Here is a 23173-nt window from a genome sequence, read left to right as displayed (position 1 = left end):
AAATGCATTACTATAATTATATGCATAACTTGCTACCAGTTCAATCTGAGAGTTGACTCTGGGACATATATATCCTAAAAGTTTTGTGTTCCACAGCTCTCAGCCATACCAGGATTTGGGTTTGTGGCTAGAAGGATTAGGAAGTTTGGCCACCTCTGCAGTCAATCAATAAAACATTTGAAATGGAGTGTTGTAAACAACCTTTATCTGTAGCTATGATATAAATCAGTTATTTAAATGTCTAGCCAAAGCTTTTCATTAACCCCTGTATGGCAGGGTACGTGTCTGGCAGTGAGGAGGAAGGGGTGGTGGCATGCTTGGTACCATTTCTTTTTCCAAGCTATGAAAACTCTTTGGATCCAAGTACAGTTTTGTTGTGACAGAGAAGCAGTGTTGTTGATCAGGTTCATCCCAAAACTTCAGGTGACTTTTAGATACCCTATGCACATTGAATTACTTGAAGATAAGGAACAAGACCCTGAACTTGATTTGACTGTTACTGGGAAGCCAGTGTAGAGATTAGAAGACAATTGGATGCATTCACAGAACCTTGTGTTACTGAAGAGAACCACTGCAGCATTCTGTATTGGCTAGAGTTGCCTAAGGGCTGAAGATGGCATAGCTTTAGTCCAACTGTGAGGTAAGAAAAGCATGAATAACTACAGACATGGCACTGTCCTTCAAGATGGGAAAGAATCACATAGCCAATCAAAGAAGGTAGGAAGATCTACTGTTATGTGATCTTAGCAACAGTTAAGAAATGCAAAAATCTAGAACTCTTGGTTCAGAGATGATACCTTTTATTAGACCAACTAAGAAATTGCAAAAGAAAATTATTTTTCTGCAAGCTTTCAGGTTCACACACCCTTCATAAGGCTCAGGAAAATTAAAGAAGGTAAAAAGTCCCCATAGGTAGAAAATAAACCTGCTTGCCACAGAATCCTGCCTCACAAAGACACTCTCATGGACCCAGATGGACAGATTTCCATCTTCAGCTTTCTCTGTGCAAAAATGAAGTTTATTTCCTACCTATGGGGACTTTTTACCATCTTTAACTTTCCTTGAGCCTGATGAAGGGCATGTGAACCCAAAAGCTTGCAAAAAAAAATTTTTTTTTTTTTTTTTGGTTTTTTTTGTTGGTCTACTAAAAGGTATCATTTCTAAACTAAGCGTTATAGTTTTCTGCATTTCTTTTTGTCTCAGACCAACATGGCTACCAAATAAATCCCTGTAGCATCAGTTAAGGAACCCAAGCACACTCATAAACTGAGGACTGAGATGACCAATGGTGAGATTTCACTTTCAGTTAGAGGAGACTGTACTGTGGACCTACAAATTCTTTTCCTCTGACCACCAACTGCTCAGGTTCAGCTTCATGCAGCTTGTTTTCATCTACGAACTGATTTTGCTCAAGTACTGGCTGACTACAACTCCATCAGTATATGCTATAGCTTACATTTGCTTATCTGTCAAACCTGCATACCTTTTCCTACCTCAAATCTTTGAAAATAATTGCAAATTAATAAATTGAAAAACTCCAGCCTTCCAAAATTTGAGGTGGTCACAGACTGAGTTCTTCTTTTCTTACATTAAAAAAATCCATTTTTGAAAATATCATGAGTAAATCTCACATTTTTAGTCCCCAGGAAGCCTCTTACTTCAAAAAATTACCACATACTATATACAGGCACTTTAGATGTTCTTTATTAAAAAGCCTTTCTATATATATGTATTTCATAGATTTCATAGACATTAGGACTGGAAGGGACCTCGGAAGATCAGGTCCAGCCCCCTGCCCCAGGCGCAAGAAGTCAGCTGGGGTCAAAGGATCCCAATGAGATAAACGTCCAAATGTTTCTTAAAGGAGTCCAGAGTAGATGCTTGCACCACCTCTGGAGGCAGTCTATTCCAGGCTTTGGGGGCTTGGACAGTAAAGAAGTTTTTCCTTATGTGTAGCCTAAAACGGTCTTGGGGGAGTTTGTGACTGTTTGACTTTGTCATCCCTTGGGGCACTCTGGTGAACAGGCATTCCCCCAGATCCTAATACACACCCCTTATATACTTATAGGCAGACACCGAGTCCCCACTGAGCCTGCCCTTTTCCAGGCTGAAGAGTCCCATGGCTCTCAGCCTCTCATCATAGGGCCTGTTCTCCTGCCCTCGGATCATACAAGTGGCTCTCCTCTGGACTCTCTCAAGCTTTTCCACATCCTTTTTAAATTGTGGAGCACATACACATACACACACACACGCACACTGATAAACAATATACATATTTTCATTATTTATACACACAGTATACACAAATATTGAAAATCATGTTAATAAAGGAGAACATTTTAAATGCCTGTATACTGTATGGGGTAAATTTATGAAGTAAGAGGCCTACTGGGAACTAAAAATATGAGATTGACTCATGATATTTTTAAAAACTGATTTTTTACATGTAAGAAATGAAGAACTCTATATATATGTGGTATAACTGGCAAGAATTTTTACCAAGAAGGCCAGCATACCTCAATATAAAAGTTATACCATATTTTCTTGTACACAACACGTACCTGCTAGAAATCAAGGTATTCATTATAATTAAGGAAATATAGTAATAGTAATAACATTGCAGTGCTGCATGTGGGACTCTGTAGCTGATGGCTGTGGACACTTTCTCCTTCCAACCAGCAGAAGCTCTTGCTGCAGAAGCAAGGAAAGATCTTCCGCCTTTCAAAAACAAGGAACTTATCTTATTTAGGGGTATGTTGTATATAAGAAAATATGGTATATAGCTTATGGTGCCATAAATCTAAAATATGCATGTTGCATACTTGGTGTACCAATGAATTTTTTGCCTTCATCCCCCAGCTGCTGTCACCATGCCAACTCTAACCACCTAAGGGAGAGAGCATCACCTCCTTTGGCTAGTGTCCAACTTACTAAATTCTCTGTAACCCCAGGATTATGTCTTTATCTTTATGTCTTTATCTACGTGTGACTAACAAGTGGCAATTACTTTTACATATCCAGTTTCAATCTTGCATATTAGAACTTACCAATTTTCCTGAAACCAAGTCTTTGTGACAAAGACCATTGTCCTTCCTAAAATGGGTGATTCTCTGTAGCTACTAAATTTGCTATTTCTCAGTTTGGGCATAATATGGAGGTTCCATATACAATGTCCTGCATCACTGAGGCCACATTCTAAATGTTTAAGGGAATTGGATGGCCTCTACATCTACTGCAAGGTTTACGGGAACAAAGAGGGAATATATTTTTGAAGGGGAAATAAGTAAAGAAAACAGTTGCCCATATTATGCTCAAATGAATAAATGGCCTTGGGAAATAAATTTATTCAAATGAATACATGGCCATCTTACTCATTCCCATCTGGATCTCAGTGCACCCCTTATTTACCCTAAATTTGCTTATTCCTAAATCAAGCATAATGGGTCAAGAAGTAAAATAGAAAATAGTGAAATAAAAAAATGAAATTAGGGTAAAGGGGGAGAGAAGAAAATAGGTGACAAAAAGGTTTTATTTTGCTTACTGAAATTATTATTTCATAAAATGTATATGTAAACATTTTAAATGTAAATGTCTTCATTCAAAAAAAAGTAGCTGGATTTTTTTTTACTAGGTCTACTTGCATATGTTTGCAATAAACCAGTAACCCTGGGAAGATTCAGAGAGTAGCACTGAAAATAGTGAAATTGTGCAATAGGGTGCTAACTTGAAATGTCTTTACTTCTAACTATTAATTCTTCCCAGTGTGTCCTGTTATCTTGTGCCAGTTTATCCCTGTTATAATTCCACTTGATGCCTTATTGTTTTTTCTTAATAATTATATAAACACAAATCATCAATGCGTATGAAGGTAGTTTCCAAGTAAAAGGCCAAAGTGATCTACAAAATGATTATGAATAACCTTAAGTTTCAGGTAAAAAAATATAAACAATAAAATACAGAAAATAGGCCAATACAGATTTTTTTAATTGACTGATGAGGCTAAGTCAAAGAAGTCAAAGAACAATTATACAAAATCATCCTTTGTTACTAAAAAGTACTCAGATATTTACTTGGCTAAGCACTTAAGACTGTTCAGGTCAAGTCTTTGGATATGTCTAGGCAGCAATATATACTCATCCCTTGGCTTATATCCATAGTAAGTTGAGCTAGGCAAGCCTTCCTCTGATTGCTCGCGTTGCATTGCAATGCAAATGTTACAGACCTCTGTCAAGATGGAACATTTCTAGGAATGGACTATTGTAGGTATATTTTGTGACAAGTTTTCTTTTCCTCTTAGCTGAAAGGACAGAAAAGGGGTTAAGTTCACTGTAGATGCTCTGCTTTTGATTGTGGGACAACTATTTATAGTGTTGGGGAGTTGATTCAAAAGATGTTTGATAATTTTCTGAAATGCTGAAGCTTGCTGAACTTGGAGGATAAGGATGATGTATTCTTAACAGATTGGGCAGATACCCCATCTGAAGGGTAGGGCTAGGATTCAAAGAGACTTTGAAAAAATTGGAGGATTGGACCAAAACAAATCTCATGAGGTTCAGTAAGGATAAATGCATAGCCTTGCACTTAGGATGGAACAATCCCATATACCAGTACAGGCTGGTGACTGACTGGCCAAGGAGTAGCTCTGCAGAAAAAAACTTAGGAGTTACAGTGGATAAGAAGCTGAGTATGAGCCAACTGTGTGCCCTTGTTGTGAAGAAGGCTAATGGCAAACTGGGCTGCATTAGTAAAAGTGTTGCCAACAGACTGAGGGAAGTGATTCTTCCCCTCTGTTCAGCACTGGTTAGGCCACATCTGGAGTACTGTGTCCACTTTTGGGCCCCCACTACAGAAAGGATGTAGATAAATTGGAGAGAGTCCAGCAGAGGGCAATGAAAATGGTAAGAGGACTAGGAAACATGGCTTAAGAAGACAGGCTGAAGGAACTAGGCTTATTTAGTCTAAAAGAAGAGAAGACTGAGTGGGAATTTTATAGCAGCCTTCAACAACCTGAAGGGTGGTTACAAAGTGGATTGAGCTAGAAAGTTCTCAGTGGTCACAGATGATAAAACAAAAAGCAATGGTCTCAAGTTCCAGCAAGGGAAGTTTAGGTTATATAAAAGGAAAAACTTTCTTGCTAGGAGGGTAGTAAAGCATTGGAACAGGTTACCTAGACAGATTGTTGAATTGCCATCCTTGGAGGTTTTTAAGACCTGGGTACACACAGCCTTGACTGGGGTAATATGGTTAAAAATGGTCCTGTTCTGAGCAGGCAGTTGGACTAGATGATCTCCTGAGGTCCCTTCCAACCCTGATTTTCTATGATTCTATATGATTTATGCCACAGTTACTACTCAATCACCACGTATACACTGACACTTCCTAGGCATGTTTTTATATAGTTTTTAAATTACAAGGCCCACAAAGAGGAGGTTGCTATAGTCTTTTAGGGAGTAAATGGTTCTTAAATGACTTTTTGCTCTCTATTGGCTAAAAGCTTTTAATTGATTTCGTGTAACTATTGTTTTGCCTGCTGTAAATAATTTTAGTTCATTTTATGTTAGCGGGTTTTGGACCCTGTGGCTCTATGTATTTTTAGTGCGAACTAGATAGGTAGTATTGTTAAATAGCAAAAAGATATAGGTCTAAAGAACTCTGGGTATGCTACTAGTATCTGTACTTGAGTTTTCTTACTATGTTACACTCACCAAGCAAAGTGCTGTGTTCTTGGCGAGGGGAAGCTGAAAGAAAGGATGGGTTGTAGCTTAGCCTTGCTACATACCCATACAGCATAGCCCCAACTTGCAAGCTTAAACTGTGCTCACCTCTATTTGAATGGCAGGTATAGACATGGGCATTTACTGGTGACAGAACATGTATAGAACCTATATATTAAGCAAACCTCCCTGTGCTACAGAGCCATGGAGTACAACATTCACTACGTCCATCATTCCAGTGCAGTAAATGAAGTTGAACCAGGATAAGTTTTGTCCATTGACTCCTGGAGATAAAGGAAGCTGATTAACTTTTATACTGGGATGTAGTTTTACTCACATCTGTATTACAGGAGCGATAACGTTTCCTTTCTCCAAGACAGTATTTTCCTCCACCTGAAGGTCTGAAAACACATTCATTTACATGTTGCATAAATATATATATGATTATGTCGTATATACATATATATGTATACGATATAAATAAATAAGCATGTATAATTCTAGGGTGGGATTTTCAAAAGTGATCTAAGCAGGCTTAACTCTTTTCCCATCAGAATGAATAAGAATTTTATCATTTTCCTCAATAGGAACAGAGGTAGGTTAATGCCAAACACTTCAAACTCCCAATTGTACGTAATATTTGCATAAATTGAAAGAATTACAAATTAAAGTATGCACAAAAAACTGCAGTTAAATGACATACCTTTGAATTATTGATTTACTAGCCTTTAAAATTAGAAAAATAATATAAAACAGCCTATATTATATTTTATTCCACTGATTACATTTGTAAATATAACAAGAATATATAGAAATTGTCTGTTACAATATTGAAGTAAGTTGCAAAAGCTTCGTTCTTTATCAACTGAAAATGTGGTTCTGTTCTAAATTAGACAGCGCTAAGTTTGTAATAATAAATAATTATAATGAAGCCACACATGTATTCCAGATTTATAATAATATGACTAAACAAAATTGACATATAGAGTGCCCAGTTACATCAAGGGCTTCTTTCAGCAAGGAAGACTACCATTGACTTCAGTGGGAGCTGAATCAGGAACCAAAGCATTAACAGGTAACATGCAAATTGAAAGTAGGTAAAAATAGAATCTCAGTGTTCCACTTTTATTTCAAAGGATATTAAGATAGCTACAAATAATTAGAAAAAATATAAAATACAGATTTTCCTACTATGGCTAGTTTGTACTTTCCTTAATCAGATGACATCATCATAAAATAACAGTCATAGCAGTTGAGGAGATTTAAACCTTATCATAATTGAATGGAAATACCGTATTTACTAGAATATAAGATGACACTGGTTATAAGACGACCTCACAATAATTAGCTTTTATATGTAGAAGTTTAGAAAATCGTTACCCTTTTCCAGGTATAGACTCTAACTGGAGGTTCGCCTTGAATTTGTCCCCCTCCCACTCGTATAGTAGGAAAAATAAGTCGGGGGGGGAGGGGTCAGGCAGCCTCCTTGGCCTCTGCTCCCACCAACTTCATTCCCCTGCAGCTCCCTCCCCACTTCCTTAGTGTCAGACCCTGCTCCCCACTGAGCACATGGAAGTGAGAAGCAAATTTGAAAATACCGACCTAGAAATAAACATACCTGTAGTAACTTGCAAATATGGAAGTTACTACAGGTACTCATAGACCTACTTCATTCAAAATGGATGCATTTTACCTTTTTTGAAACTACCGCAAGTTCTAGCACAAGTACTCCATAAACACAATTTTAAGCAATACTTTTGTATGTACTTGCATATAGTACAAATTATGCAAGGTATTTGTTCAAAAGGCTCATAATTTACCATTAAATTCATTGGGCTGGGCCCCAGCAGAGACAGTAATGTTTCAAGCCATGATGATCCCACAGCTCAGCTCTGCTCAATATAGGCATCTTTACACATGCTCAAGGGGAGGGAGAAAGGGGATGCTTTAATTAAAGTGGCTTTCATGAGTTACTCTAATTAAAGCACCTACAGCATCTCATGTATTCAGCGCCCCATACTTCAAAATGGTGGTGGGCATGCTTTAACTAAAGCTTGTTTGACAAGCTTTAGTTAAAGCGTCCGCACTGCCATTTTGGAGCACAGGAACAGTGAATACATGTGACACTGAGGTTTCTGGAACCTGCTAATTAGCACACTCCGGCAAACTCAATTAATCAAGTCTGTCCCAATGTGTTGGGCACATGTAATTAGCCTGTGTCAGAGCAGGCATCAGGCATGTGTATAGGTGTCCTATGTGTTTATACTCCAGATAGCCCCAACAAAGTTTCCATAAGCTAAACAGCTCCCCACTCATGACTGAAAACAGGTATTCTTGTCATGAGTCCTGGGATCCTCCAAAAATGTATATGCAGATGAGGTCTGGTTCCATGTCATGGAGGGCAAGGCCACACTTTTATCATATGCAATAGGCTGAGATAGGGGGTAAAAGAGGGATTCTAGGTAAGCTGTTTGAAGCTCTGTTTGGTAATGTTTGCTAGACATTTAAGGTTGATTAAAAAACTGGCCTCACTGGAAATGGGAAAGAAAGGTGCAGCTCAGCTGTTGGAATGAAGAGGAACTTGAAATGTATTCAATGAAGTGGTTCACTATGACTTGAAAAAGAATCAGTGCTGAGGGAGACTGTGCTCAGTGGGGACTAACTGTATATGTTATTCAGATGACTTACATTAACCTAACCTAAACTTATGGTAGGTTCCCATCAGTATGTTTGCCCCATATCGGAACATGCATTTTATAGTTGTGCTTAGCATTGGCTGCATTTAATCAACTTTATATTTGGTTTCCATTTGCTTTTGGCAGCAGTTGAATAATAGATAATATATTTAGCCAGATTCCCTTGTAGGTGAATGCAAGATGAGAGGCTTTTTCCCCCCATGTTGATTGTGGGGGAGACCTTGTGTTATATTCAAGTAAATACGGTAGTATTTTTATTCATTTGCTAAGCTTTGAAATGTTAACATTAGGAACATTTAGATACTGTGCATTACAATGACAAATGAATTATTTTTCCATTTGACCATTTCCTTCAGTGGAAGCAGGATCAGATCAAAAGAACATAATTTACAACTACTTTAAAAGTTATTTGTATTGATGCTAAAAGATGCACTTGTTTTAGTTATTATGAAGTGTTCATAATAGTATAAAATGTTGTTATTGTATTTATGCAAATAGCACTTTTAAATTTAATAATGTTTAGCATGTGTTTGGCAGATATTTCTAGTGCTGAGGGTGTGAACAGCCCATCTTGCACAGTCACAATGTCATAAGCAATATATCATGATGCTGTGGGTCATACACTATGGTGACTGGACAGAAGCAGTTTGATCTACATAGTGCAATGATGAGGTGAATGCAGCCTGACATAGAACAGACTGACATAACAGGCAGAAGTCCCAAATCTAAAGAAAGCAGTAGAGAAGGAAGGAGTGACCAAAATTAAGGAAAAATTGAGAGGGAAGAAGCAAAAGAACCTACTGTATTAAAGAAGAGTGATCCTAGGTACACAGGAAATAGTGGTGGGGATTGAAATGGATACCATTAGGCATGACTTGAACAAAGATAAGGGTGAAAATGTTCCAGCTGCGTGGGAACTATAGCTGGAATGAGGAACCTACAGAGCAAACAGTGGTAGAAAAAGCTGAGGTTCCTTCAGCAAAGAGCAACAATAGGGATAGAGAGGCATTTTAGACTTAAAATGAGAATCAGTGACAACATAAAGAAGAGCAGCCACCCAATAAACCTCTTCTGAAACATTAATTAAGACAGAGAAGCAGATGGGGATGATAGAAGCAACAGGATTGGATAAAGCAGACACACCAGAAAACAACAGGAGCAGCAGGGAAGAAATCAACCTAAAGTAGAGGAGCAGGTTGGCCAAGTGATAGTAATGGTGGGGAAAGAAATAGTTAAACCATTTGAGTGGACAGAAGCAGCTCAGAAAAAGTAATTACTGTTGGATGTGACAAAAGGAAAATTTACTGTATTTATGGTATTATTAGTCATTGTGATATATATGAAAATCACTGTATTTCAAAAGTTCTAAATATTCTGATATTTTTAATATTAATTAATAATAGTTATTTTATATTCAGGCAAATATTTGAGACAATCACATCTAAAAACATAGAAGCATATCTAAGGTGTAAATAACGAACTTTTGCATAAATAGGAAATTTGAGAAGGAAAGCTTGTCAATTACTAATAAATTTAGAGAGTGACTGGCTTTACAGTACATGCATAATGCATACATTTAAAAATGTGAAAGTATGTCTAGCAAGCTTCTCCTGCATAGCTGTTCCTGTATGCTATTTTGAAGACAAGTGTTGGCACACCAGTGAAACGTTTTTACAGATAACATGTGAAACCACAGTTTTGAATAATTTCCAAATATATCTTTTTGTTGGCTTCGGCTTACTTTAGCTACTTACGCTGGACTGTCACAGTGTCTTATGGATGAGGAGACTCCTCCCCCGCAGGTCCTGCTGCACTCTCCCCATATTGACCACGGACCCCAACCCCCATCTATGCTCTGGGGCCAAGTGCCAAAAGGTACGCACTCTCCCTGATAACACCACTGAAAGATTTCACAGAAAACACAGAATTAGCTTTCAGGCTGATAGAGTTATCAGGACAGAAAAATATAAGGGTCAGGCAATGACCAATTATAGGCATTAGCATTCTCTGTATAGATAACTGACTGATATTTTACTTTTTCTAGCCATGTTTAGACATTAGTGAAAGTATCTATGATCTGTTAATTATATTTTGCTAAGCCCTGAATTATAGGTAACTAAAACACATGAAAAGTTTAAGACAAATTTCTTCTTTCTTCTTTTTTTCTTAAGTCACAACCCTACTTGGTGTGTATCATTAAAGGGACTAAAACGCTCAAATTCTTTTAGGCAGTAAGACCCATTTTAAAGATTATTTAAATAAACCACCCCACCTATAATTCAACTAATGGCTCAATAATGCAACATGGAAAATTCCCCACTATGGAATTTTTATTATAGTAATCTCTTCTTATTTTAAAAAATAAGTCTGGGTGAAGATACAATGGAAGAAGAATTTGTTGCTGTATTTCATCTACACTAAAAATTATGCCAAAAGATCAGAGGGGTATAGAAAACCATTATACATACATATTTGTGATATGTTCCAAAACCAAATGAACATGCATATTGAAATACTGCTAATATAATAGCTGGACTTATTGTATGCATAAAGCCATGAATCCATTGTAAAAAGAACAGACATTAAATAAACTAATTATTTTGTAAGTCCAGTTTGACGAATCTTATTTACATCATACAGAGCCAACTCCTATTATCGTTTCTTACAACAAAATTCTGCTTTCTGTTACATGGCTGAAAGTCCAAATAACTCTACTGAAACTAAACTGTGTTGCACTGAATTTACCTAGGTATAACTGGGTGTATCTACACGTGCGCTTTAATGTGCAGTAGCCTATTTTACTGCACATTAAAGCATCACAACAAAACCCATGCTAATATACTAATTCACAGTAAAGATAGGCTACTGCGCATTTTCACTAAAAAAGTATGTGCTTTTGCTACTGTTCATTACGGCAACTTAATGCACATTTAGTAGAGTTACTAAATTTAATGCACAGTAGCAAAACTGCATTAATGAATGTGTAGACACTCCCACTGAAATAAGAATTTAACCTTCAACCTTATTCAAGAAATACCAATTTTCATTAGGAATTCTTTGTGAATAAGAATTACATGATGCAGCCATAGTAAATTTAAGGTGCTTTAGGATTTTTAAATAGAGAATTATGTTCTTGAACACTATTCTATATCATCAGGTATGTTCTGGTATAAATAGTGCTGTAAATATCATTTGTAATGAAGGAACATTAACATTTCATATTCTTGTCAATAAAAAAATACTCTGTTGTTTATTCTCATAGTTTTTTATTGCACAACATGAAATTACTGATATGTAATATGAAACAACTCCATTTTAATATATTTTTGTCTGCAAATTTCATTTTTTTTTAATTTAGAATTCTACATATGAACACTAAACAAGAAATTCAAAGAAAACATTCCCAAGTGATATCTCTAGTAATATGAAATAACAAACTTACTTAAGTTTAACTTTTATGGCAAGATTCACCAATATGTCCTGGCTATTTTACATCACTCTGGAGCACGAGAAATCAGCTAGAGCATACTGGCTGGCTAAATTGGGTTGGGCCTGCTTTTCTCTTTCCAGAGGACTGTAAAGAAGCCAGCATATACACCTTAGTTTTGTACTCTCTGTTGTTCTCTAAATTTCATTTCTTTCTCCCACATCCCTCAAACGAGCTCTCTCTTATACAGAGTAAAACAGACAACTTTTGAAAAGAAATATTTAGGGTTATTGCTCTTTTTTGCTGTTCTATTTTTTAAACTGAATATTTATCCTTTAGCAGAGGCTAGAATTACTGAACAACTCTTTCAGGAAAACTCACAAAAATATTCTCTTTCAAAATGGCCATCATCTCCCCATCACTGAGGAAGGTGGCCCCACCTGCTCTCAGGAACAGACAAATAATACTGTTACCTGAGGAGCAGGTAAATGATAAATGTGGGGCATTTGCAAAAAACAGTCAGCGGCCACATTCCCAGTGGTTATCTCTATATTGTCAAAGGATCACAACAGAGATCACCACAGTGAAGCATGCTACCTATGCCCATAACAGATGAACAGGTTGCACATTAGGCACACAACTATAAATTTACTCTCTCTTAATGGTATAGACATGACAGTGAGAACAACAAGATATGGCAATTCCTCATGAAAATCCAGTATTAAATCATTAACCTTCCATCCCTGCTGAAGGAGTATCATTTCAGTATGAAAAATATCAGGAATCAATAATGTGATGTATAGATTAAAGCTTTTGAAAATTTCATATTAAGATTTTAATTAGGATTTGTAATTGCCAAATTAAGATTTTCATATAGGAGGTATCCACTAATTCAGTTATTCTACTGCCTGTCTGTAGGAGCCAAGAAGGAATTTTCCTCCCATGAATGCTTTATTGAATGCTGTGTGGTGGTTCACCTTCTTCAGAAACATTGGCTGTTTGTCACAGTTAGGAGGTGGGAGTTTTGACTGGGGATGCTGCTACTCCTTTCTGCGCTTTGAAACTTGAGTACCTGGCTGCAGTTACATTTCCACTCAGGGACAAATTATTCACAAGATTTGCAATTGGAAAAAAAACTATTTCCACTTAGTCAAGCAAGAACTGTGGAGATTTTTTCTTTGCTTTACAGAATAAGATATGGTCCACTTTTTAGGATGATATCAGTATTAATTATCTTAATTATCTTAATACCTTGTCTGCCATCACAGTGGCAGGCTACTGGCAGCAACTTATTCACCTAGCTTTTTGCCTGTGACACACTGCACAATGTTTTTGCTTTTGTTACTATAGGTCCCTGCAACGTGCTACATATATTATGCAATTGACTGGTTAAGTGCACAATAAATTTAGACCAGCCACATGTGCAAAGTAATTATCACATGATAAAAATGACTAGCCAGTTAAAAGAGAGCCAACCAGCTATAAAGTTAGTGCTTGAAAATGCGTAACAACTCTATGGCTAGTTTCTAGCCAGCTTTATTTTGAAAGTGTAGCAGGGCCCCTAGAGTACTTTTGTGGGTGTGTCTGTGAGTGACAAAACTAGAGTGAACATTTTAGAGGACTCTGGATCAATAACTTTCTGAGAATAAAGGAGACTGGACTTGATGGCCCAAGAGTCCCCTTCCAGTCCTAAGTTCCTGTGCTCCTATTATTAATTAAAAATACTTAAAATATAGTCTATAAGTAAGATTTTAGTAAGTGTTAACTACATGGAAGTCCATTTCTGACAGTAATGAAAATCAGGATAAAAAGAAGTGGGATATCATGTGCTAAATTTAAAACCACTACTAAATTAGTTTTAATCCCTAAACTTAAAGTTAATTAGCAGATTTCTATTTGTAATTTTTTTAAACAAGCCTTATATACTTAAAAGAAATTAAGTGAAAACTCGTCTCCGTTTAACTACAGAACTACAATTGGTGATTCCATAATGTTATTATACGAAGCTATATGTCCAATAATAATTTCAATGAGAAGCTCAGGAGAATGCTTCAACCGAAACTTCTTTGTGTACAGTAGCAGCAGAATCCTATTTCACTTTCCACCCTCAAATGGCATTTACCACTGGCAAATGACACTTGCCATTTTTGGCACTTACATTGTTTGCAATCCTATTCCATGTGCGGGGTGGATAAGCAAGCTCAGTAAGCTATACTTTTGCTGACCAGGTATTCAGATCTATACACACATAATTAGAAGAGTGTAAGTCCTGAAACTGGGTGAGCATAAGTTCTGAAACTATAGCTGAAAAACCTATGACTCACAGTTTTAGAGGGGGGTTCCCCACATTAAATCAATGCCTAATGGTTAGGGCCTTCACCCAGGAAGTAGAAGATAAAGGTTCTAGATCCTCTTCAGCTAGAAGCAAGGGTGAATCTAGAGGGGATGCAGTGGTGCAGTTGCACCTCCTCCCCTTTCAGACCACACTGTGGGAGCAGCATCAAGGGACTTTTTTAAGTCCCCAAATCAGAAGAAGACTAGTAAGAAGTCTAGTGTCCCTTTTCCTCCATGCTCAACAGCAAGTACCTTCTCTTCTAATTCTCCCCTCTACCATCTACTGCTGCCATTGTCTCCAGGGCTAGGGACAGACATTCAAAAAGCCTGAGCCTGAATTGATTCAATCTTTACAGGTTAGTCTAACCTGGCTAGACTAAATCAGTTTGTAACTGAACAGACATCCCAAAAATGTAGGCACATGCCTGCAGTGGTTCAGGCTAGAAACCGGGAGGTGCTAGAGCAGCCCTCACTTCCCTTCTACAGTGCTGAGCTGAGGCGCCATGGCCAGGCCCCAGCAGGATGCTCTGATTAGGGATACATCCAATTTACTTTTGCACATGAAGACCTGTTAATTTAAATTAGCCCAGGCTTTATTTAAGGCAGATCCCTGTCACAGGGAATTGACAACACAGTGTTTATCACTCCTAACTCAGTATGTATCACCCCATTAAGAAAACAACAGAGGGATATTACTAGCTACCTGTTGATTCTGCCTTTGTCCTGTCTGCCACAGCAGGGACCGTAGCCAGCATGTGGTCTGCTAGCTAATGCTGAGAGGTGTCTGTGTAAGGCAGAGGGGATGGGGAATCCCTGCTTAGCAGGGAGTGGGGAGGGCAGGGGCGGAGCAGGGGGAAGCCAGACAAACACCTGCAGTCTGTGCTGAGCTCCAACCAGGGAGCAGAGGGGAGGGGCCAGCTCTTCTGTGGAGCAGTGACCTGCCCAGCCCAGCGAGAATGCCAGGATGCTGGGAGAGTCTGGTTTAACTTATACCAGCAAGGCATATGAGACAGACATTGCATAAACCAGCTATTTTCAAATTGGTTTAGGTGCACTGAACATCCATTCTGTTACAGGTTTAAATCAGTTTCTGATCACTTAAACTGGTTTATGTGTAATGTCTGTCCCTAGCCCAGATAAGCCAGAGGTGGGAAGAGCTCCTGAGCCACTCCTGCCCTACTCCATCTGGGCTGCAAGAAGAGCTGGGATCAGGCAGGGATAGAGGCAGTAGCAGATGAGGAGTTCCTCCCCACTGTCCAATCTCCTCCCTCCTCCAGGACTGGTCTCCCTTGCCAACACAGGACTAGGCTCAGGGAAGGGAATCCTGCAGGCATGGGAAAACCATCACTGCCTCTGGCTGAATCTGGCTTCCTGTCCAGCCTGGCTGGAGCAGAACAGAAGCAATTCTCAAAAATACCCCTAAACCCCATGTCAGGAAGGACAGCAGCAGCAGCAGATAGGGGAAAAGGGAATGGGAGGGGGGACATGCCCCTGAGCATGGAGGGAAAGGGAAAGGGGTGTCAAGAGTTGAGGTAGGGATCGTTACCTGACTTGGGGGCATAAAGAAGTCCCCATCTCTTGCTTTGCAGTGCAATCTGCCCACACTGGGGAGAGAAAGAAGTTGGAAGTAGGGGTACAGCTACCCTTGCAGTGCTAGCCCCTAACCTCAAACCCCACTTTTCAAAATCCTGGATTGTCCTATGCCTAGAAGGGGTTTGAAATTACATCTCTAACTTCTTAATTCAGTACTCTAACCATCAGGTGTTAGGCGGGATCCTCCCCAACCGCCTTCTTGAAGCTGGCTTCCTGTGCAGCCAAGAGAAGAAGATATATAGGCCCAAAAGAAAGAGAGTTAGAGAGTGTAAAGGGACCTTAGCTTTCAGCCTAAAACCTTACTCCCAATAGGACAGGGACTTCCCTTCTGCTCTCAGTCCTTTTTATCCAATGGATACTATATGCAAGGTGCAATGGGTCAGCTTCAAGAGCAGGGCTGGAAGGAGATGTAATGGCATCTAATCTGCAACCTAGTTGATAGAAAATGTATTGGGATGCAGGCAGTGTAGGTTCAAACCTTATCTGGGGTGGAAGAAATATAGAACTGGGGTCTCCCACATGCTGGGTGAGCATGCTAAGCACTAGGGTACTGAGCTAAAAGATATGAAGGGGCCTGATTTCTTCCTAGGAACAATTTTGTGATTCACACCTGGGCACATGCATGCAGAGGCACATACAAACTTGCCCAGAGTGCAGCCTACTGACCACGTTCAGTAGCTGTGTGGATGCTTTGAGAATAAGACTGCAAACTGTGCTTAAGTGCCAACAAATGGCAGTTACACAGCTTAGTAAGTGTTGTTTATGGGTGGAAAATGAAATAGGGTTTCTGCCCATTTCAGCTGAAGCATTATTCTGACCTTCTCATTGAAATCATTATTGGATAAAGAGCTTTATATCATAACAACATTATGAAACCATCAACTGAAGTTTTATAGTTAAAATCGGTATGTATTTTTCACTCTACTTTTATGTATGGAAAAAATTTTTGTAAAGATATTGACTTATCAGCAGCATAATATGCTATTGATTTAAGGAAAGGAAAGAATAATTAGAAAGACTTATGAATACAATATTGTCAAGGACATTTCTGTGAGCAAGATATTGTGAGGGGCATAATTGTAAAAGCAGCTTTTATCAGTAGGTAAGATACAACTCCCTCTATAAAAATATGCCAAATTTTGTTGAGCTAGGTGTCTGAAAATAATAATTTTAAAAATGATCTTGTCCTCTGTTGACTATTCCCTACTGCCTATTGCCTATTTATCAGCTTTTTCAGATGTAAGCAAGGCCTGAGAGAAATTTCAGAACCCAGCACATCCTGACAGAAAGATTCTCCCCAACACCTCCCACTGGAAACAGGAAATAAAGAAATACTATTTGAATTTTATGCTGAAATAAAATGTTTTGAAATAATCTTCTAGAGATGATACTTCTACATTATTTACACATATTCTTGCAATTAATATTGTACTACTTATATTTTACTACCTATTAAAAAAGAAAATTATCTTCATTTTGGAGGCCCCAGCAAAACTGTATCCTCATTCCCTTCTCTCTTAGGTCCTGGCTCTAAGTTTTGTCTTTATGTATAAATATTTCAAATTGGAAGAACACTGAGTACTTTGGTAACCTAGCTAAAACAAGTCCACATTGGTGGCTAATGAAAAGTCAGCATTTTTAAGCTGTTACAAATGTAATGATAAAAATGCACATTGCCATTTGTTCTGTCTTTTTATTTTACTTGTAAACTCTGTGTGACAGCTTTTTGTTTAAACTACTTATAAAATTATGTACATATATACAAAAACTGAAGCCTCATCTAAATCTGAATCAAGTTTCACAGGGACAGGAAAAAAAAGCACCTTTCTGATTCAAAGTGACATTTTGCCAAAATTAAGTCCTTGTGTAAAATAATTATTACATTACAATAATAATGCATTATTCCCTGTTCAGATTCTCAGAAACAGCTGAACAGTTTTTCAGAATTATTCAAAAAATTCTTCAGTCTGAGGCCAATGCTTAATGTGGAAAATGTCAGCCCAAATAGTTAATGCTTGCCATGGATATCTAAGTGACTGAAAAGAGGGTCTTATAATGGAGAGTTATGCAATTTTATACATTTCTCTCCCAGCTTTGTCAACTAGACATTAACATACACAATTACACCCCCTACCAAATTCTGCTCCTATTTGCAGCGTATAGCTAGAAAAATGTCACTGTCATACTCAGAGTTTACACCAGTGTCACAAAGCAGAAATTGGTCTCCTGAGTACCTTTGGGTCTAATTAAGCTTTTGGGAGCAGGAACTGTCTTTTATTATCTAACTGGACAGCTCCTAGCACAATAGGGCCAAATCTGGTTGTCAGTTTTAGATGTGGATACAATATAAATGTTATTATTAAGTGATATACAATAGCAAGCCATTCATTTCTTCTTAGTGTATGGTAAAGTAAGCTATATATTACGAAAGAATTGGTATTTTATGCCTTTGTAGCTATCAAGAACCATTCATTTACAAGAAGCTTTGAAGCTGGAACCTATGAATAGAATTCTCTACTGTTTAGTGGGATGGATAGCTTTATCTGTGTAAGTAAAATACCTCACCTATGCCTGCTTCTAAAATCCGGTGAGGAATTATTGATGAGCGGAAGTGATGTATTTTAGAGAACAGAAAGACTATAACTTCTGGTAAATGGACTCAGCAATAGCGTCTTAAAGAATCTTGACTTTTACACTATAGTTTCACAATTTTAAACACGTACATTGAGGTAAATTGCTCCTTGTCATTGACAAAAAGTGGTGGTTCCAAAATAAACCTAGACTGTTGATTTAAGAAAAAGCCTCCTAGCATTTTCTATTACTCTAATAAAAGGTAACATTTTTGTAGAATGTGAAGGTCTCCCTATTTTTATTGGCTAACTGTAAGTGCTAGGTTTTTTTTTAAATGACCCCTTCAATGAATTTATTTTACATGGTTTACCGGTATTTCTAAACTCAGCATGGAAAAGCCATCAGAATGGTGCTAGGTCATGGGTCCTGAATGAAGCCGTCAGCAAAGATTAATAAACCGTGACAGCTGCCCAAATGCTTTCATTCTCTGTATTTAAACATCAGATTGCAAGTTGAAATGCAGTGTAATCTTTGTTGAAACTAGCCCAGCAAACATGGCAAGAGTCAGGACTGAGAACAGATGACAGTAGTCATTGTTAGCATTAATCCAGTCTGGAGCAGTAAATTGTAGGGACTCATCTGCAAATGAAGCAATCCCCAAGGGTTATTAGGAATAGTTTAAGACAATGACTCTTATCAATTTGAACCAACCTATGAAAAGTGTCTTTTACATATTCTTAAAAATGGATATATGAAAGTCAATTTATTTCAGTATTCTACAAACAAATTTATTTTAAAATATTCCCCCCCCCGTGTTACCGTCATAGTTCTGAAGGAATTCAGGCTTTAGTTATGCAATACTTATTCTGATACAAGTCTTTTTTCCATTTATAAAATTAACATATCTTCACTAACCAAATGAAAAATGTTAAACTTTGTTTTTTCCTATCATACGCACTTGCAGACACACAGATATTTATCTCCATAGCCTGCATAAACATGAGGAAAAAAAAGAATAGATCAAGATGCTGCCCCACTGAAACAACTGTTTTTTACAGAGATCATTTCTACCCATTATATCCAGAAGTTTATCAGCTTTTAGGGCAAAATCTTTTTAAAGTGAATATTTTACATAAACAACAGGATTCTATAGAAATAAATGAGACCCAAAACAGCATGGTCAACAGGAAATGAGAGTTATAAGGATCTCCCTTACTAAAACTATAACTATTTTACATGCCATAGAGTGATTTAGCTTGGATTTAAAAGAATAAAAATGATTTTATCACCTAAAAAATAATAACTTTCAATTTCGGCAGATAACTTGAGAGATAATTCATGAGCCTATGATAGGCTCAAAGCTAAAGTAGTCTCATATGGAAGAGTGCTATAACGTTTAATAAAAATGAAACAAATAGAATTTTTATGGAAATTACTCTGAAAACATACGGAATTTAATAAAAAATCTTACTATATTTTTTGTCAAGCCAGCCTACAGAATTCTACCTCAAGAATAATTTCTTTATTAAATGAATATATATGTTATTTTCTGTTAAATTCTATAGGAATTTTCCATTAGGGTGGAGTTCATTATGCAAATGCAATCTAAATTAGCACATCTCAGTTTTAAAATCTCCTATCCAAGCATAAAAAATTAGCTCTCTCTGGTCTTTCTCTTCTTTTTTTTTCATTTTCAAACTTCTCATAGAACAACAAATCACTTGAACTCACCCCTTTCTCAATGCTCCCTGTCTGGCAGAGAGTACCCTCAGCTGCTGGAATGCTGTTGGTAACACAGCGGTTACTCTTGCTGAGGCACCAGAGCTCTCTACACACTTCCTAGGAAAGAAGGCAGAAGCAAGTTGATCAGAATAACAGTCTAAAATTGCTACCAGTCTTCCTACACACAAACGCACACAGTTTTGTTTTGGATAAAGACAATAAGAATGGACTGGATTTTTTATATGTATTTATAGAGTTGGAAAATATTTTGGAGCAATTACAAAGCCACCATGTTTGCCTAAGCATATTCTGCCAATAAAATCTGGCAATATTGATTCCAGATTATAAAAATGTGTCTCCCTCGTTTCCATGGAAGTGATGTTCTGCCATAAGCAGATGCTACTGCTTAATGGTAGCAGTGTGCTTGGTGTTTTCCAAGTTTGTTTTTGAAAGCAGTCTTCATGTTTCCCAAAGTATCTTCATATATTATTTTGCCTAAAATACCCAATAATATAGAACTGGATATTCTGTAGGGGTGTGCAAAATGGGCCACATTTGATTTGGATTCGGATTCGGCCCGAATCGGGGACAATGATTTGATTAATTGATTCGGATCACTGTCCCCGATTTGATTCGGCCAAATCCAAATCCGAAGATTTGATGCTGATTCAGAGAATCAGCAATTTGGCCACAGACACAGCTTTAAATGTTTTCTTGTACACACCTTGAGGCACCAGGCATGACTCATGAACACTGCAATGCTAGGGCAGATGGAGCATCCCACAGGAGCACAGAGGGTGCGGGGCCCACATGCTTGGCAGCAAGCCTTTAAGTGGACCAGAAGTATTTCCAGTCCACTTCCGGGTATGCCAGGGAGAGCGTTGGGGGGCCCCCCAGACCCGGGAAGCACCAGTTGCTGAGGCAGGAGAATGTGGGGGCCCCCCGCGCACTCCCCAGTGGACCTTGAAGTGGACCAGAATCTGGTCCACTTTCAAGTCTACTACTGAGCACGCTGGCGAGCCCCCTGCACTCCTGTGGGATGCTCCATCTGCCCCTGCACTTCAGCATTCATGAGCTGCCCGGTACCTTGAGGTATGTAGAAAAAGCATTTAAAGCTGTGTCGATATCTGAATCGCTGAATCGTTCCGAATCAATTCGGAGGGTTCCGATTTGATTAAGAGAGAGTAAATAGTCTCCTGATTCAATTCGGATTCAGAGATTTGGCCACCAAATCAGGCTGAATCTCCATCAAAGCATATCAGGAATTGAACTGCACACAGCCCTAATATTCTATATTCTAGAATAATATAGCTACTTCTGAAATATGAAAAAGCAATATTACATCTTTTTTTCGGTTTTTTAAATCATACCAGTTCTAGATTCAAAATACCTACAAGTCATTTGTTGACTGGATACTAAAATGAAGTACGAATATGCATTTGGTAATAAGACAATAATATAGCAAATTAAAGATTTCTTTTAGATTTTTCCCATTTATACATATTTTCATGACCCAATTTTTACAATCGTGCCTTCATCATGTAAATCAATCAGTTTATACTGTCATGCTTCCAGTATGTAAAAAAAAAAAAAAAATCAATATAGTTTTTCTTCTATGATACTATATAATATTCTATATTTCTTCTATAATACTATATAATACTTCTATAATATTTACTTTTGCACATGAAGACCTGTTAATTTAAATTAGCCCAGGCTTTATTTAAGGCAGATCCCTGCTTCACTTTATGTACCAAAATGACAGTTATGCAGCTGTGCAACTGCCATTTGTGGCACTTACACACAATTTTCATTCTCATTCCACATGTAATATGAACATGTAAGCAGCAGGCTGTGCTCCAACTAGGCAGGTCTGCACCTCTGCACACACATACCTACACAAGCATAAGACACAAAATTGTAGTTAGGCAAAAACGTACAACTAGGAGGTGTTATGTGCCGGTGGGACAGGCCACTCCCATGTTTTAGTCCAATGAGCTAACACTCCCCAGGAAGCAAAAGACCCAGGTCTAGGCCCCTCTCCTCCAGAGAAGCATGAGCCTATGTGTCTCTAACACTATTCTAACGGCCTGGACATTAAGCATTAGGCATTTCAAAATTCTTTTACTAGGCCTCATCTTGAATCTTCCCCATAGGCAGCCAAGAAATGGAAATAGGGCAGGAGAATGTGAGCTAGAGGGTATGTGAGCTACAGCTCAGTGAGAAGGCTGCTGCTTCTGAAGGAAGTAGGCCCTGGGTTCTTGCCTGCACTCTTGCTGCCAGTGGGGAGAAACTTACACATTATTCTCTATCTTGTTTATCTATTGAATACTTAGCTCAGAACTGGAGAAGCAACCAGCTAAAACCTGACCTGTGGCCTACTCATTCACCCACAACACTAGGGCTAGGGACAGACATTCCAAAAGCCTGAACCTGAATTGATTCAATCTTTGCAGGTTAGTCTAACTTGGCTACGCTAAATCAGCATGTAACTGAACAGACATCACAGAAATGCAGGCACATGCCTGCAGTGGCTCAGGCTAGAAGCTGGGGTGGTAGGGGGCAGGTGCTAGAGCAGCCCTCCCTTCCCTTCTATAGTGCTGAGCTGAGGGACCATGGCCAGGCCCTGGCAGGACACTCTGGTTAGGGATTAGGGAGGGGGTCCCTGCCCCCCATGAACCCAGCAGGGAATTGATAACACAGAGTTTATCACTCCTAACTCAGTGTTTATCACCCCATTAAGAAAACAACAGAGGGATATTACCAGCTACCTGTTGATTCTGCCTTTGTCCCATCTGACACAGCAGGGACCGTAGCCAGCATGTGGTCTGCTAGCTAATGCCGAGAGGTGTCTGTGTAAGGCAGAGGGGATGGGGAATCCCTGCTTAGCAGGGAGTGGGGAGGGCGGGGGGGAGCAGGGGGAAGCCAGGCAGACACCTGCAGTCTGTGCCGAGCTCCAACCAGGGAGCAGAGGGGAGGGGCCAGCTCTTCCGTGGAGCAGTGACCTGCCCAACCCAGCAAGTATGTCAGGATGCTGGGGGAGTCTGGTTTAACTTAAACCAGCAAGGGGTCTGGGACAGACATTACATAAACCAATTTGACCCAAATCAATTAAC

The 23173-nt window shown here is 38.5% G+C and overlaps 1 protein-coding gene across 1 annotated transcript in view; it reads right to left on the bottom strand.

Moving 5' to 3' along the window:
• The window catches only part of ADAMTS6 (ADAM metallopeptidase with thrombospondin type 1 motif 6), a 395156-nt gene that overhangs the window by 116540 nt on the left and 255443 nt on the right, over positions 1–23173 (bottom strand). The window contains exons 12-14 of the mRNA XM_019517795.1: positions 20067–20174; positions 10165–10310; positions 6052–6115 (exon numbers count right to left, since the gene is read on the bottom strand). Of these exons, the coding sequence (XP_019373340.1) occupies positions 6052–6115; positions 10165–10310; positions 20067–20174 (318 nt within the window). The remainder of the gene's footprint in view (positions 1–6051; positions 6116–10164; positions 10311–20066; positions 20175–23173) is intronic.

The sequence above is a fragment of the Gavialis gangeticus genome, unplaced genomic scaffold (assembly GCF_001723915.1).
Source record: "Gavialis gangeticus isolate Ggan-Ray unplaced genomic scaffold, GavGan_comp1, whole genome shotgun sequence".
Classification (NCBI taxonomy): domain Eukaryota; kingdom Metazoa; phylum Chordata; order Crocodylia; family Gavialidae; genus Gavialis; species Gavialis gangeticus.
The sequence above is the reverse complement of the archived record's forward strand: the minus strand, read 5'-3'. Positions and strand labels throughout refer to the sequence as shown.